General features: G+C 44.7%; 1 protein-coding gene across 1 annotated transcript in view; it reads right to left on the bottom strand.

Annotated features, from left to right (window-relative positions):
* Positions 1–17667, bottom strand: part of LOC102368221 (CUB and sushi domain-containing protein 1) — a gene marked incomplete at its 5' end in the record, with an annotated part of 292700 nt that overhangs the window by 202019 nt on the left and 73014 nt on the right. The window contains 4 exons of the mRNA XM_014523449.2: positions 1663–1850; positions 2856–2994; positions 7293–7487; positions 12041–12367. Of these exons, the coding sequence (XP_014378935.1) occupies positions 1663–1850; positions 2856–2994; positions 7293–7487; positions 12041–12367 (849 nt within the window). The remainder of the gene's footprint in view (positions 1–1662; positions 1851–2855; positions 2995–7292; positions 7488–12040; positions 12368–17667) is intronic.

Raw genomic sequence — 17667 nt, 5'->3', positions numbered from 1 at the left:
CAGCAGGAACGACCAGCCCCATAAATCATGGGCCAGCTGCTCAGGGAGGCAAACATTCATCGGGAACTTTTACACAGCTCTCATATCATCTAAGAAATGCAGGCAAGACCTGGGTTGGCTCTGGTTACATTCATCAGCTCTGGGTCAGCCATGGATTGGGAAGCACAAGGACATCAGTCTTCAGCCCATGAAGTGGGGAGGTTTGGTGTCGCAGGGCAATTCAGAAGTGTCAATGAAAGGGCTGTGCTGTATGCAAGATACCAAGGATGGGAGGAAGAGGGCAGACGGCTGCCAAGATATGGCCCACAGGGCTCTGGCAGATGCTGCCTTAGGACTGAAGATCACCTAGAGAAATCCCACAGCTGCATTGGAGGAGACTTGAGTTTTGGAACAGAAACTATAGAAAGTCCATACTTGGAAATGTTGAAGAGCAGATTAGACAGACACTCGGCTGGGACCATTTAGTCAGGGATGATTCTGCCTAGAGCAGGGGGCTGGACTACGACCTTGCGAGGTCCTTTCCACCTGACTTCCCTATGGTCCTATGATCCCTCTCACACCATTAATTTAATAAGGAAGCGGGATTCTCTGTGAACTTTGTTCTATTTTGGTGCTTGCATCTACTTTGGTATGCCCAATCGACCTGTTGAAAGGGGAGGACGTTGAACAGAGAACTGATGGAGGTGGTGAGTGAAAAAATTCACAAGCATCATGCTGGGATTATTTATTCAGGGCTGTTAGGTCCCAGATGGACAGGAAAATTACATTTATTTTTTGTTGTTGCATTTTTGTCTCTGAATTGAATTTGCCTGCATGGGTACGGGATACGTAGAAAAATGTAATTATTTACACGGAGAACTACTGATATGCCACACAAATCATAGAACCATAGTAAAACAGATCTGAAAGGGACTTCAGGAGGTCACAGCGACTCCAACCTCCTGCTCAAAGCAAGGTCACATCTGTCTAAATCATTCCAGACAAGGATGTTTGCAACCTGTTGTTAAAGACTTCCACCATATCCCTAGGTAACCCATTCCAGTGTTTCCAGTGAAGAAAGATGGCTGGTTAGAAAGACTCCAAAGAAGCAATGGCAAACGACTGACTTGTATAGATAGCATCTGAAAACAGAGCTTGCCTGTAAGATCAATGATTTCACTCAATCGATGGGTACAGAAATACAACTGCGCTGGACCCGTTAACTCAGTCAAGTAACAGCCATCACCTAATAATCACAGTGCTTAACAAACACGATTTCCTCCCTATAAAGCAAGCCTCAGAGGCCCCATTGGACTATTTTATTGACTGCAGAGGTGCCATTGCAACATTAGCCGCTTGTGAGAATCTCCATTTATCCTATCTCCCAGTCTATGGCCCTGCCGATTTTATCCCATCACCTTGGGAACAATGGAAGGAGGAAGTCTGATCTGCTGCTTCTAAAATAATTCTATTCTGCAGACATTTCTAGTTGTTAAGGAAAAAAATCAATAATTATGATCATAACATAGAGGCTGTTATTGGCTCATAATAGGTCCAAGGCCTCAAAACACTTGACAGTAATAGTGTTAACTGCATGGCCAAGGGGAAAAGAAGTGCCAATGGGCCTTTGACTGAATCCTTTGTGCTGCTGGAGAGGGCATAATTATTGGAGGCTACACTTACTTTCATATCGGATCTGGAAGCCGATGTCGGAGTGGCTTTTGTCGGTGGTGAAGAGGAGGTAGAGGTAGTTGCTTGTGCTAATGAGGAACTGGGGCACTTGAGTTCCATCATAGACACCTATCAATGGGGAAGAGTACGACCTGCCGTCTCGCACCTCCAGGGTGTCGTAGTTCACTTCGGTCTTAAACCTGCCATGGACATAAGAACATATCAGTGAAAACAAAAAACTTTAAAATCTTTCTGTTATGTTTCTGAAAAAGGCTGTAATTACAAGCAGGCAGCTACTACACTGGACTGTGAGTATTTAGGTCTGTTCTCAGTTCTAGCAGAGGCCTGACCTGTGACCTCCTTATTCTGATTTCACCTTGCTTTAAGGTCACGTAGAAAATCTAGGTTAGAACAGAGAACTGGATTTGGGTTCAAGTCCCCGGAAACTGTCCAAAAGCAGTATGATATTCTTCCTCTCATTTGTGCTCAGTGCCCCCTGTATCTTAGTCAAAGGCGATCTGAGTGCAGTATTGGAAGACAGGAGCCCAAGAGTTCAAATAAGACTGAATTCATTTGCAGACTGAACTGTTGTGAGAATTAGTTGAAGGAGGATCAACTGAGAAAAGAAGTTACAAATTCCACTTAAAAACAAGTTATACACACACATACACACAGATAGATACACATCTATATCTATAGATACCTATATCTTTATCTATAGATATCTATAGATAGATATATAGATAGATAGATAGATATAGATAGATAGATAGATAGCTATATCTATAGCTATAGATACAGATATCTATAGATAAAGATATAGATATCTATAGATATAGATGTATATCTATCTGTGTGTGTGTATCTATAGATAGATAGATAGATATTTCTTGATCTTTATATAAATTAAAACAAAAGCAGAAAATAAACAGCAATTTTCAGGCAGGTCAACAGTTGGTTAAATAAAGGGAAATACTGTACCATGCACTGCTTCTATTTTTTATTCTGGATTGTTATATGAATGTTGGGGAAAAAAATGACTGACTGTAGCACAAAGCTGTAAGTGCATGCCATTATTTAGTCCCGCATATAAGCCCTGATATAGCAGCCATGGAGGCTGGTGAAAATCCGTGCAATGACTTTGGACCCATACAAAATATTGATTGAAAAGAAACGCTGTTGTTATTTTTATCTGCAATGACCACCTGTCAAATGTAATTTTGATGGGATATCCTGGTTGAGCCTCTATGACCCACACGCAGTTCAGAGAGTCCTTGTAGAAACCAGGCCAGCCTGGGGACAGGATCATTCCACTTGGAGAAGTCAGGTGCCCACCGCACGGAGCTAGGAAAAGATGACATGGAAATCAGGTGAAAGGTATCAGAAAATAGACAGGCACTTTCAATTTAAATTGAGGGGAAAAAAAAATGGCAAAAGGGTCAATTTGCCCATTAATGCAACACAGGGGACTGCAAAGAATGCCTGGTTCACTCAGGTGCTATTGATTCTTTAATTAAAAATAATTAAAAAACGGATGAAGTCATGAAAACCAGGAACAAACTGCTACATCCAATGAATATTAGACATGCAGCAAATAACTCCTGAATCTACAGCAGAGCCAACAACCCTATGTCTGCTGCATCCTAGCCGGGACTTCATGGTCTGCCTAAGCTACAGAATATACGAGTCTATCTAGAACCCAGAGCCACAAACACCCACAAGACTATGGTATCTCTTTAGGGCTGCTGGCCTTGCCCTGTTGTCCCTCAGTGGAGCCCTGGGAGATACCTACGACCTAAAACAGTGGAGGAAAATACACTATTGATTGCTCCTGGACACGGAATATTTGCTGGGGTAGATCAGTTGTGGAAAATCCAATAGTCCTAACTGGCTGGAATGCATTCTCCCATAAGCAACTAAATAGGTTAGAAAATGCATCTAATCCAGGGGTGGGCAAAATGTGGCCCGCGGGCTGGATGCGGCCCACTAGGCAATTCTATCCAGCCCGCAGGGCCCCTAAAAAATTTAGAAAATTAATATTTATCTACCCCTGGCTGCCTGTCATGCGGCCCTCGATGGCTTGCCAAAACTCAGTAAGCGGCCCTCCACCCGAAATAATTGCCCACCCCTGACTAATCCTATGTGTTGCTGAGTATCCTTGTGGGGGTTTGGTGGCAGCTTACAAATATATCAGGGGAGAGCACCAGGGGTTAAGCGAACGCACACCTTGCTGGGATGATTTGACCCAGCAGTCTTTCCTGGACAGAGCAGCAAGGCTGGACCCGCTGATCTCACAAGGTCCCTTCCAGCCCTAAACGACTGTGGATACTTTGCTTGGCGTTTCACTGGTATAATTAGACATGTTAGCACCTCAAGTCCCGTTCAGACAGTAAGCTGCTAATGGACGCGTTGGTCTCTAGACTGGCACATCAGTATGTAGACCAGCAGTGTTTGTACTTTATTTTCACAGTAAGCTTAGGGCTTGTGAAAGTCCATATGCTGGGAGCCTCAAGGCTTCTGCTTAATTTCCTTGCTCCAGAATGCCTCCTAATTCCAGTCTCCATTTCTGCCCTGCCCGGTTCAATCTCTAGCAAGAAACATCGCCCACTGCGGCAGTAGCCCCGAGCTATTCAGGCTCTCTCGAGCCCCTCCTTCATTTTCCAGCTTGCCATCTTTGCCAGCAGAGATGCTCTTTTTCAGGTATGTTTTTCTTGCCCATTAATTTTTCAAACATTAAACAACATTTTTTTGATACAGATACTTTTCTTTTAGTTTGTAAAGGGCTAATTATAATTTGCCTTTAATAGAGCACATACTGGAGGGTGAGTCAAAGGCAAACCACAAAGATCACAGATAAAGGAACACAAGTTAATAGCATGGGGTTATCAAAGCTTCCAAAGATAAAAGCCAATACAAAGATTACGTTATTTATTTCTCTCCACCAGCTGGAAAAAATGCAAAGTTAAAGGTTCAAGCTTATGAAGGGAACTGAAATCTTGAACCGGTCCCCAAATTACTTCATTTGTCAGCTGTCTCCAAAAATACAATAATACAAAAAACCCAACCCTGTCTCATCCTGAACAATAATCATTCAGGACAGCAAGTACCCTCTTCTCTCTTTAATGGGAAAGACAATAAAGTGGACTATGTATTTTTTGCCGATTGGCATTAAAATGCGGATGGGCAATTACTGAAATTATTTCTCAGTACTACCGGATCTGTAATTCAAACGCCTGTAAATATCACTCTGGCATCTTTTCTCTGAGAACAGAGGGGAAAAGAGGCCTTTTAATTCCTAACGATCTCTTTTCATTTCACTTCTCTTTTCCACACTAGAAACTTTAAAGCACTAGGAGCTGCTTTGAAATCCATGTCAGTCTCTATTTCTACCTCCTTTTTTACTTTATTTTTGGGTGCAATCACAGACATATTGGCATGGAGCTGTGAACCGCAAAAATATGCAACTCCAGGGCCCTTTTATAAAAGTCTGATGCACTACATTGTCAAAGGTACACAGAAGACTCACACGTATGACTGAATTTCTGTAGCAAGCAATTCATTGCTCTTTTTACTGCAAAGATCTGGACCTTTTGCTTTCTTGTATTATTTAAAGAATACATATGAGTGTTGGTCTAAAGAGTCAGGGCTGGAAAAGAAGAGATTCTCCACACTTTCCTTTTTTTTCTTCTTTTCTTTGCATCCCATGAGAAGACTGGTAACAAAGAACCTTTTGTGATAAGCAGATCAAAGCTTTTTCATTACTGTTATTATTAGACAAACACCTGCTTGCTGTATATGAGATAATAAAAATCCATTGTTCATTTGAAAAAAAAAAAGCAGCAAAATTAATTAAATTAATTATTCAATGATTATTGGGTTGTTATTGAATGTTAAGCACGTGGCACATAGAGATGAGATCCCAGAGCTAGAAAAACCATATGTGCACCTGTGAAGGTGGGGTTAGACAGGGGTGGGCAATTATTTCGGGCGGAGGGCCACTTACTGAGTTTTGGCAAACCATCTAGGGCCGCATGACAGGCAGCCAGGGGCAGATAAATATTAATTTTCTAAACTTTTTAGAGGCTCCGCGGGCCAGGCAGAATGGCCTGGTGGGCCGCATCTGGCCCGGGGGCTGCATTTTGCCCACCCCTGGGTTAGGAAGCCAGTCTTTCACAGCTCTAAACAGCTTAGATCTTGACCCTGCAAGACACTGAGGGTCTTCCCTTAGGATCCAGTGCTGCAAATAATTTTGCATTGATTTGACTTCCACACAGTAAGGCATACCAGTGTATTAACAAGCTGAGCATGCCATTAAATTTGCTTTGCAGGACTGGGACCCAGCAGTAGCTTCTTCATTCTGCCTAGGATGTAGACATGAAAAGATGGCAGCCCTCTCTCCCCACCCTTACCCCTTTCATTTGCAGACACAAAATACACGTAGTTGTGTATTTAGGGTCTGATCCTGCAATTTGCTAAGTGCCGAAATTTTCTAAGCAGTAGGCCTGTGCGAAGCGGCTAGTATTTGCTTCGGATTCGGCCGATTCGGGGAACAGTGATCCGATTTGGCGATTCAAATCACTGTCCTGAATCTGATTTGGAGATTTGGCTGCTGCCGAATCTCTGAATCTCCAAATCAGCCAGGCCCATCCCCTGCCCCTCTCCCAGTCTGGCAATAGCTGCCCCACCTGCTGGTACTTTAAAAAAAAAAAAAGTCCTGGCTCAGAGGTGCTGCTGGATGGGGGGCAATCCCTGCTGCTCACCACTGCCCCATGCTCTACGGGGGGCTGTGCATGAGCCCCCTCAGTCCCCCAGCCCCACCATGGCTGCCCCGCCCACTGCAGCTCTGGCCCTTTAACAAAAAAAAACCCGAGAAAAACCCTAGACTCACGGTTTCTGCCTGGTGGGAGAGCCTGAAGCCCCTAGGCCTCTGCAGGAGTGGTGAGTCTCAGGGTTTTTCTTAGTTTTCTTTTTTTCTTAAAGGGCCAGAGCTGGGGTGGCTGGGGGAGTGAGGGGGTTGGGGGACTCCTGTAGAGCCCCCCATGCAGTGTGGGGCAGTGGGGGGCAACAGGGATCACCCCCCCATCTGGCAGCACCTGGTTAGTGGGGCTTTTTTTTTCAAAGCACCGGGAGCTGGGGTGGGCAGGGATCGGGGAAACTGGGGGAGCAGGCAGGGGTCCCCCCATGGTCCCCTCCCCTGCCCACTACTTACCAGCTCCGAGTCCAGCGCCAGCTTCCTGCTGCAGCCACCGGGGACTGCCCGAATCATCGACTGTCCAAATCTTTTCTGGAGATTTGGAGAGCTTTGAATCGATTCAGACCTTTTAACTGGTCCCCGATTCGATTCGGATTTGGAGATTCGGCCACCGAATCGGGCTGAATCTCCTCCGAATCGAATCAGCACCCGAAGCTTTGCACACCCCTAGTGACCAGAGAGTACACAGTACTCCAGGTGAGGTCTTACCTGGCCCTTGCATGATGGCAATTAATACTCTCCTATCTCTGCTTTGCTGAATCAGGGCTTGCGTACTGCTGCAACTTTGAGACCTGATTCTTTCAGTAGTTTCTCCCTGGAGCCAGGCCTCCTCAGCTCCTGGTCAGCCCTTTAACACAGGGTTGGGGGTGGGGAGAAAACCCTGGCATACCTTCACATCTCAGCACCGCATTGTTCCAAACCACATTTCCTTCCTTCAAAATGCAGGTGATGGTTTCTGACCCGTGTGTCCGTATGAAGCCTTCGTCACAAAGGAAGGAGACAGAGCTGCCCAGTTGAAGGCTGTCACCAAATCTCTTTCCATTGACCGGCACTCCAGGGTCAGGGCATTCATTGTGCCTGAAAGCTGGAAGATGCAAGAAGATGGATGGTGAGCAGTACGTTTCTCCCTTTGCTGCTCTAGCCCATGGAGAAAGAGGCTGGTCACATGGAAACCAAAGCTAAACATCACTTTGGCTGAAAAAGGTCCCATTTATCCCAGGATAAACCCTTCTATCTGGAGACAAAGTGCAATCATACAGATTTTCTTGTCCATTGTCCTGGAATACATCCAGAAAAAAAATTCTGGTTCAGAGGTAGTAACAATTTATCCCAGAATACTGCAAAGTACATCTGTACAGTTATCAAGGCATTGCATCAACGAGTCAATGGCAGAAAAGCAGTGCTGCATTCAGTCGCTTACTAAACCCTGATTAGAAGGGCCACGTGTGTATGTGCCAATCGCAGGATATTTTTGTTCCAAGACAAACACAGGCACAATTTATCCAGGGATAAATGCAATGTATGCTCCTACCCTCACTTACTTGATCTGGCACCATTAAAGGAATAGGAAGGTTGGCCATTGACACAATGGGAGGAGCACCAAGGGGACGTAGCTCCCTCAGAGGAGGGACGGTGCAGTCTTTGGAGCACTTACCTAGGACTTGGAAGACCTGAATCCAAGCCTCTCTTCCACAGACTTCCTCTGTGGCCCCTGACAAATCACCGAAGCCCAAATTAATAAAGGTATTGAGATGCTTTCCTCCACGGTAGGTGTCTAAGCACCCACTGGAATCAATTAATAGGATTTAAGTCCCTCTAGTGCATGGGAGCATTTTAATTAGGGATGAGAGACTATGTCCCATGGCGCTCCATCTTCTGTGCACGCACCTGACTTTTCTCAACCCAGGATAAATATTTAGTTTCCAGTTTTAAGGGAATGGATAAGTCCCTGCATAAGACAGATCAAGGTTGAACTCTTAACCACATTGAAATCAGTGGCAAAACTCTTATGGTATCTGTACTGAAGCCAATGGATATGTTGATAGTACATGTTGACCAAACTGAGCTACCTTTAACTAACTGAGACCTCAACAGCAATGAAGATATAATGGCGTGGATTTAAAAAAAATGGTCTAGACACTTTAGTAATCAGGCCAGCTCCCAGGCACTCTGGTATGTGCCAAAACCTATGCCACCTCACCTTCACTTGCACTGGTACGCAAGCTAGCCACACTAAAGCTATCTGGATGTACACCTCCATAGGCTGTGGTCGCATATCCAACTGGTCAAGATGCTTAATTTCTCATTGGTTTAGTTTCTGTGCAGAGTGAAGATGAACCTGCATTGTCCTGATGCTATCTACCTCCCTTCCCTCTCAAAAAAGAACCAGAAACATCATACTGCACTTAGATGCAAGGCCATTCTATAATCCAGCCCCCTACGGTTTTGACTTCTGCATTTGCATATTTTTGTGACTGCCATGAAAATACCAAGCCAGAATTTATTTCAAGGCAATTTGTATTCTAGCCTTGCTAATGAATTTCATCTTTTGCATGGGTATTAGCTTCTTCTGTGGGGAGAGGTGGATTCAGATGGTGCATGGCAGCATGGCTGCACCCCCTTGGCTGTGCTGTGCGTGAGCTCTCGGCATGGGGTCTGCCCAAAACCCCTGCTTTTGCATGACTCTGGGAGCAAAAAGGATGAGTGTTTCTGCTTGTCCCCTCCTTTCCCCTATTGCTGAATTTAGTTATTGCAGTTATTCAGCTGAATTTCTTTCTCCAGCTGATGAATTCCCCAGAAAGAGGGGGAAGGATGAGCAGTAGCAGTGTTCACCCCCCGACTTCTGGTTACATCTTGTCCCGATCGGCTGGTTAGCTCACTGCTCCCACAGACCTCAAACAGAAGCTTGTGCTGACAAGACACTGAGCTTTGAACTCACTGTGCACGTGCAACACAACCAAAGTTGGGGGCTGCACCCACTGCACTACTCCTGGATCTGCTCCTGCCTGCGGTCAAGAACCGTTCCAGGTCTTTTTCTGCAGCGATTGACTTACATTCAGGAAAAAAAAACACCCTATTTTTCCCCAAATGGCACCTGAACATGTGAAGTTAGCTGATCAGCAGGGTTGATTTATGATCAGAATAATATGGTGACTCTGCTTTTTGCAAAGATGCTGTGAGAATAAAAATTTTAGTATTTATCAGTGAGCAACAACAAACTCTCATCTTCATATTTTTAATTAATTAATTAAATTAATTAGTTAATATTTTTTAAATATTTCAAATGGAACTAGGGCTTTTCCAAAACAGTTTTTTGTGAAGCTCCAGAAACCTGGCTGGATTAACTAGGGAGGTGCTTGCAGGCCAGTGTGCAAAGGGGCTACACACTTCCAGTTAATGACAGAACACAAAAGGATGGAGGGCCAGAGGTTAAATCGAAGGGGCCCCTTAAACCACAGTCTCTGTTTGACTGACATAAGGTATCTGACCTCACCTGTCACTATTGCTATTATAAAATGACAGAAACAAAGTAATTACCTTTTTACTTGTTGTCAAGTTGAAAGTAAAATTGCATGTAGCCATAGATACAGGGTTCTGTTTACAAGGCTGGCCTTTTCGAGCCGTTAAAAAACGGGGACAATTAACCAATCAGAAAGCAAAGCTTTAACCTTCACATTCCATCAAGTTTATAATTGTGTCCTGCTCTTAGCACGCGGTGGAGAGGTTCTTCAGAGGTTTGCAGCATATGCAAAGCTGCAGCACCCAAGTTAATGGCACGGACGTGAATTTAAGTTAAATGGATTTGTCCAGCTGTGTGGCTCGGTGCTCACATTTGTCTGCGGTGTCAAGGTGTTGTCTCTTCTCTTGCAAGCTTTTTGGGGCAGGGACTGATTGCTGGTGACAGATTTGGATGCTCCCAGCAACAGCAGGGGAGTGAGTTCTCTGTCCCTTCCAGTCCCGTTGCTATCTAGCACCCAAAACGCTATGGGCATTGGGCCACGTCCAGGGCTCTTGGGTATCCCTGGAGGATGATTATAAAATGGCATCATTGGGATTACAAAATGGTCTTGCAAGGGAAGTAGCAAACACTTGGGGGACTGGAGAAAACCAAGAAATGCCCTTCGAATCAATCCCCTGCCACATCAAAAGATTTGGTGGCACCGTGGTTTCTTCAGTTCTCTGCTTGTAGCACACAGCTGAGCTTGCCTGAGGCCTGAAAGGGCTCATTCCAGCTAAAGTCTTTGGCTTAATGTAGCATATCGGGGAGGGAAAACTTAATGGCGTGCGGTATGCAGTAGATCAGACAGAGTGATTGAATGGTCCTTTCTGCTCCTCAACTCCAAGAAGCTACAGGGAACGATCCTGCCTCAAAGCAAAGCTAAGCAGAACCAAATCTGAGCTGAATTCAAATTGGGGTTTTGTATCCTGGGCCGATCTCTGCTTTTTTTTTTTTTATCTTGCCAGCTAATGGGAAAAAAAAACCCAGGAGATCATGAACTTGGGAAAGCTGAGTGGTTGGCAATTTAGGAGGTGTTCCGGGGGGAGAAAGAGAAGGCCAAATTCTTTGCCGGTGTACATGGGGAAAATTGAATCAGGCAAGAGCTGGATTTGTTTCGAGCAGCTGAACATTTGGTTCAAATGTCTGTTCCTGCAGCGAAGGCGATCTGTGGAATTCCCCATCCCAGACACCCATCATGTGCTTCACGGCACAACCAGGTTGCTGCAGAAATTACCCTCCCAACATCCTGAACAGCAATGAAAAGCAACATTTATGGAGGGCATGGGCACAGTTTCCCTGGAGGTATCAAGCCAAAGCAGGCCACCCTGCCTGCTAAGCCAACAGCCTGATCATTTGTGGCAAATGATTTCTTAAGCTCTACAATTTTATTTTTTTTTCTAGAATAGCTGATTTGCAATCATCAGCTAGAAAGACTATTAATTTAGCCGCACTGCTCACTGCTACTATAACTTAAGTCGTTTATCATTTCTGCTGAATAGGTTTAATAATGTTCTTTAGAAAATTACAGGATAATGTGAGGGTAAATTGCTATGGCAGCTTGCATTCACTTGAACTTCGAAGGCCTGAATTTGTGTGTTGTCAGATATAGCCGTGTCTATTCCAGTCCTTCGTTGTGTTGTGTGTTCTCCCTCCTTCTACCTTGGCATCATTGCAAAAGTCAGGGTGCAAGTAGAAAATTATATTCCTGGTCACTGATACAGCACCTTTCAGCCAAAAGAGTGCAAAGCACTTCACAAGTTTCCACCGATTAAAACTCGGTCAGGTAAGTACTCTCATGTTCTAGTCGGGGAAACTGAGGCTGGGTGCAAAGTGGCACAGCCAGAGTCACACAGTGCACCCCGATAGCTCTACTCACCAGCTCTCATCAATGGGAACTGAGCAACTAATTTTGCTTCTCGGTCCACTCTTCTCACCATTAGACTATACTACCACAGCAGAAAATAAACCTTTAAGTCCTGACTCCTCACTCTGTAGCTTAAATGTAACAGCTCATTTTCTGATCTCAGTTGCATCCAATGCAACTCCAAAGAAATCCCCACTAATATGACTAGAGTTACGCCCATGGTGGTCTACCCAAGATGATCGATTGGACCTGAAAAGAAGGGTTCTGCACTTACTGGTGAAGGTGATGTTGAAGCCCCTTTTCTCCATGGAGTGGTCTGTCTGGAACTCCAGCCTGGCTACGTGACCGCTGCTGGTCAGCGAGGAAGGGATCTGGTTCCCTGAGAAGGTCCCCAGCACCGGGGATTCAGCTGTCCCGCCATCTTTCACAGCTAGGAAATCAAACTGAGGCTCCACATCAAAGTCATTGAAAGCCAAGTGAATCCGGCTCTCGGGCTTAGCTATAATTAACCAAACGCAGTGCAAGCTGCTTCCGTATTCTTCAGGGTAGTTTGGCGAGAGGACAATCCCGGCTGGGGTGGTGAAGTTGAAAAAGCAGGAAACTGCAATGAGAAATCACCATCAATCGAGGCACACCTGGTTCTTACAGCCTGTGCTTGCCACATCCCCCTTCCCCCAGGCTACACTCGCCATGAAAATACAGCATACGTTTTCCTTTGAGACAATTTAAGGAGAGAAAAAACCAGTGCTCCATTCACTGCTGGAGGTCAGTGATTTATGTATGAGGGGAGGAAGAAACATCTTCACTCTAAGGTTTGTCCTCGGTTTCAAAAAGTCAATAAATTTTCCCATCGAAGATTATATTGTTTTATTTATTATATTTTTTTTCTGTAATATCTGAAGCTCTGGCACTGTCAAGTTTCACCACTCTTGCAGGGGATGTCACGCCACATCTCCAAAGCAGCGACTGGACCTTTTCACATGAGCGCTGTAGGATACAGTGGGATACATCCAGGAAGGGATGCTGTGCCTGGCAAGGTGAATCCTCTTGAAGAGGACTGAGGATAAGTCTACACTGCTGCCAACAGTGCGACTGCCGCAGCTCAGGGACAGGCGACTGCAGGGGAGCTCAGCAGGGGCTCTTGCAACTTAAGTTTGATTAAAGGGATGGTGTGAACAGAATGAAATGATTGGTGATTTTATTTGAGCTCTAAATTTATTGAATGCACAAGCAATACCACAGCTTAAGCAAACCCCAAACAGTTGCAGGCCCTTGCAATGGTGCATGATGACTTAGCTGATTAGACATTATTGATGAGTTTTGACTGGCCTGGTTTTATTTTTGGCTTGATGACAGCTATTTAAACTTCAGGGTTTTTTTTAAGGCTTTTATGATTTTTTTATGGCCGTTCTTTGTATAGTTTGATGTGGTTATGTTCCAGACTTTTACTAATGGCCATTTACAGCTTGTTTTTTAAATTAATTTGTTATTTTTTGTTACCTTTAGCCTCTTTTTTTTTAACTTGCTTTTTATTGGGTTTTGCTTTTTTATTTTATTTTGCCTCCCCCCATTTTACAGCTATTTACACGTTGCTTTGCCTACAGCAGTTGTTTACACTATTTGGGTGCTTAATTGCTTTTGTGCACACTTTGCTTGCAGCTAATGGTTTCTGTTTGAAGAAAAGGGGGGTGGGGAATGGCATCAATTATGCCAAGGCAGATTTTTAGGACTGCAAAGCTGGGTGGGTCTCTAAGTAAAACTCAGGCACCCAACCCATGCTATTGCCAGTTTAGCCATCTTAATTATATGAGCTGCAACTGCACCTTTGATTACAGTGTAGACATATCCTGAGATGCTTAAAAAAAATACCCCAAATTCTCCCCTTCCTTCAGTGTATACATAATTCTCCCCTTCCTTCAGGGCAGCAGGGAATTAAAGGCTGCAGGCTGTTATATGTTTGCTTGATCGTTTGTTAACCAACATTTTTACCCAGGCTGCAGTCTTGCAAATGTAAAATTCAACAGGGCTCTTTGTATGTGTAACAATACTCCCCCATCTAGCATGTCTGCAGGACAGAGCTTTTGGGGAAAGGGGGCTATGCACTCAATTCACCGTTGCAATGAACCCTGTGCGGTTATTCAAAGTACTTCAAAATCTATATAAAACCAATGTTCTGGTTTGGTAGCCACTCAGCCGTAGGGGAAACCACTGCATGGAGAAGGTTGTGAGCACATGGCACTATGCCTGCATTTTTTATATTTTATTTTTGCAAAGTGCCATGCGTGCACGCATTGCCTGCAGAACATGTACATGGCAAGCAACGGCCTGCAGATTGGAGAGCGCTGGGCAGCTCCCTTCCCATTAAGAATAAATCACTGACTTCCACTGGACTGGGATGGTGTCAAGAAGAGGCATCCAACTGGACTCCCACCCCTGTGAAAATAATGAAATGCAGTTTTATCAGAGGCGTGGGGAATGATGTGTATGAGAAACCCACAGCCTTCAGAGGTGACTGTTTTCAATATATACTGTATTTCAGCTGACAGGGTCCATTAGTTCAAAACTGCAATGCTGCTGTCTAATTGGTACCTGCCCAATGATTTTTACATGTTATGTACGTATTGTTTGATCTCTTCCCCCTACCACTTCACCCTTATTAAACTCTATTATTTAATACACTCGTCATGCTAATTCCTGGCAGGGGGATATAACTCAGAGGGTGAGAGCGATTTTAATTTGGCATTTATATAGTTTTGTGGTCTGATGTTCCCTCTTCCTCCACTGCCTTCCCACTATTATGTGCTTCCTTTATCTTCTGTACATAATCATCTTAGATCAAATAAGATGGACATTACCAGGCATTATTGAGGCTAAAAGCTACAAGCCATTTCCTGCTCCTGATAACAAAGAAAACAGACAGCTAGATTAAAGGGAAAACAAACAAACAGCAAATAAATTCAGGATTCAGCGTGAGTCGAAATTTTTATTAAGAGGACGCTGTCTAGCAATTCTGACAACATCTCCTCCTTATAATCTTTCTGGGAATACTGATCTATGAAAAAACAAACATGCTAACGACATTGAGACCTGTGAGTTACTGCTGCTAGGATATCAGGTAGGCACCTCCTGCGGTTTTATCAAACCAAACAAATAAATCAATACTTATATAGGACCTACAGGCTTCCCAAACTGCATTGATTCATGCAGCCATCAACAGCCGGAGAAGCGGTACTTGCCTGATGCCTCTACCATTTACGACGCTCACGGGTACACATGACAAGGCAACACACAGGAGGAAGAAGCAGCTTTGCTTTGTTGGTGGGTTGTTGGGGAGGGGAGAGGAGAGAAGGGAAACACGCAGGAGGGCCAAATTAACCTTTGCTAAATGTAAGAGAAACAAATGAAGCCTGCGGGGAAATAAATGCAGTTTTTAATTTTCTCCAAACACACCCACACACCAAAAAAAAAAAATTTAAAAATTACACACTGTAGTGGGGCAGAGCTTCATCTACTGTGAATCAAAGCAACTCCACATAAGGTGAGTTGTGTGGAATATGGTTTAGGTATAAGCCTTTGCAGAAAAACTACTAATCCAAAAGACCAGCAGCCACACATCTAGTTTTTAACTACCCCTCTTAACCAGAGGGGTAGTTAGGTTGTGTGTCCTGGGTGGCAGCAGCAGCTGGGGCAGCAGAAGCGGTGGTGGCTGCCATTCTTGTGGCCCCTCTAAACTAGCGCCTGGAGCTGGTGCTCCGTATGCCCACCCCTTGTTATGCTACTGCTCTTGATTCAGTGCATCGGCCTGGCACCGCGTGTTTTCCAGAATAAGCTCTGGGCATGTACCCCATGGCACACTGCCCCTTTGCTGGGCTGTATGCCATCCAGGAATGTTTCTCAGCGTGCTGCAGGGCACCTACCAAAAGCCACTGCAATTCTGAGACTCGTGAACAAATTAATAAACTCCCGTGATGTCTCTCCTCGCATCTCAGGACTGATTTGTTTTTCCCCAAGCCAATAGGCAGGCAAGGTTCTTTGAGTAGAGATGGGATATCTTTCATTAGATCAACTGAGTAGTTGGAAAAAAGTTCTTAGCAAGCTTTCAGGAGCCATCACCCTTCTTTGGGCATAGTTCCCAAGCCAATGCCATTTGCAAAACATTAAGTGAACATTGCTGCAGGTCACAAACTGTATCCTCATGAACATGCAGCATCCACCACATGTGCATTTGCCGTTGTCACCACGTGGTTTTGGGACTCAGCTGCTGTACTGCTGAATTGACTTTAGAAGAGGAGCATGAGGAAATTAAGCAGCTACTTATGGGTGAAATGTTTCTGAAGCAGCTTCACGTGGTCCTTTCCAGGGCTCAGTGATACAGGCCTGGGATAGCAGCACAATGTCAGGACGATGAAGGCTACGTTCTCCGTGATCTCTGCAGCAGCGTCTCACTGACACGAGAGCTCCCTTCAGCAAATGTCCCCCGCCATCAGGATGCTCGCCATGCTGAATCATGACTGGTCAGTAGCTCATTAATGTTTGTGGGTAAATCAGGTGTCAAGGCTGTTGGCATTGAAGAATTGCCGGCTTCAAGGAAGAGTCGATGGTCCCAGGGCATTTGTACACACCACGTTTTTTGCCCTTTCTTGCACTGCAACTGCGTGACTGTTTGCAAGAACAGGATTGTTGGATGCTTTGAGTGTGTTTCTGGTGCATTAAACTAAAACTCCTCGGATGTACTTTAGTTTGGCTTGCTGGGTATTCAAGTGCCGCATCCATAGATTTGTTGCACGCAAACACAAAGGCACTCCAAGAGAGAGGGAAGAGAGGGAGAGAGGGAAGGAGAGTCATAAAAGGCTTGGCTTGGCACTGTATAGGAAGGTATTGCTGGGGGTCTTCTATTGCACTGAGGCCACTGAGAAAGCCCACATGCCTGTTGTTTCACACTAGGCTTCACAGTTCATCAGCAAGAAGGAATATTTCACGATAGTGCTCCGAGGCTGGATTGACTGGTAACAGCACATTAACACAAATGTGACTTGGTCCGCGATGCTAGGACCTTTGGAAATGTCTTCTTCGGTGGGAAAAGAAATCTTTGCTCCCAAGACTACAGTGGACCTTACTGGAGTTGCCATTCCCACTGTCAATCTGGGAGACTTGCTTACCTCTGCTCCCCTGGATCATGAAGCCTTTTCCTGAGATAGGTGGATAGATGCAGAATGACAGTGGGCCATGAGTTTAGAGGTGAGAGGACAGTGCCTAATGACAAGGCTAGAGGCAACTGAGTGATTTCTGCCTTGTGTGATTCCTACTTGCTCTGCTTTGCAGGAAATCTGAGAGCGCAAGGGGGAGAGATCCTCACTGCTAGGTAGGAGGCGGAAGTATAGAGCCACGTGGGATATGCTCAATAGTCAGACAGACGGACTACCTCTCCACATTGCAGGTATTGTCAGGCACAGAGTTTGGGAAGCCTAGTGTTCCTACTTTGAGGCAAGGAGTTAAAGTGTCAAAATGAAGGTTTACTATGGTTTTTTTAAGCACCATAGGAGCATTTTATGAAAGGGCTTTTTATTTTGTGCAAGGCAGGCACATGACTTTACGAAACGAGATTGAATCTTTGTCAATAACTTCCATTACTGAGCATCAAACACCACAAATAATAATTAAAAAAAACCCTTTATTGAACACCAGAGTGCTAACTTTAAACCAGAAGATCATAAACTACCATAAAACAACCATGCAGGCTTTATGGAATGTAACGGTGCCAATGAGGCACACGCACCTAAAAGTGCTGAGTGCACATATGTGTGCACTGTCCTAGTCACAAGCATCTTCAGGTGCAAGGTTTATGCCTGCTGTCGTCATCTTGGAGGTAGAAGAAGGGCAGGGAAAGAAGTCAATCCATGT

This window comes from Alligator sinensis, unplaced genomic scaffold (assembly GCF_000455745.1).
Source record: "Alligator sinensis unplaced genomic scaffold, ASM45574v1 scaffold994_1, whole genome shotgun sequence".
Lineage (NCBI taxonomy): Eukaryota > Metazoa > Chordata > Crocodylia > Alligatoridae > Alligator > Alligator sinensis.
This window is presented reverse-complemented; position numbering and strand designations above follow the sequence as displayed.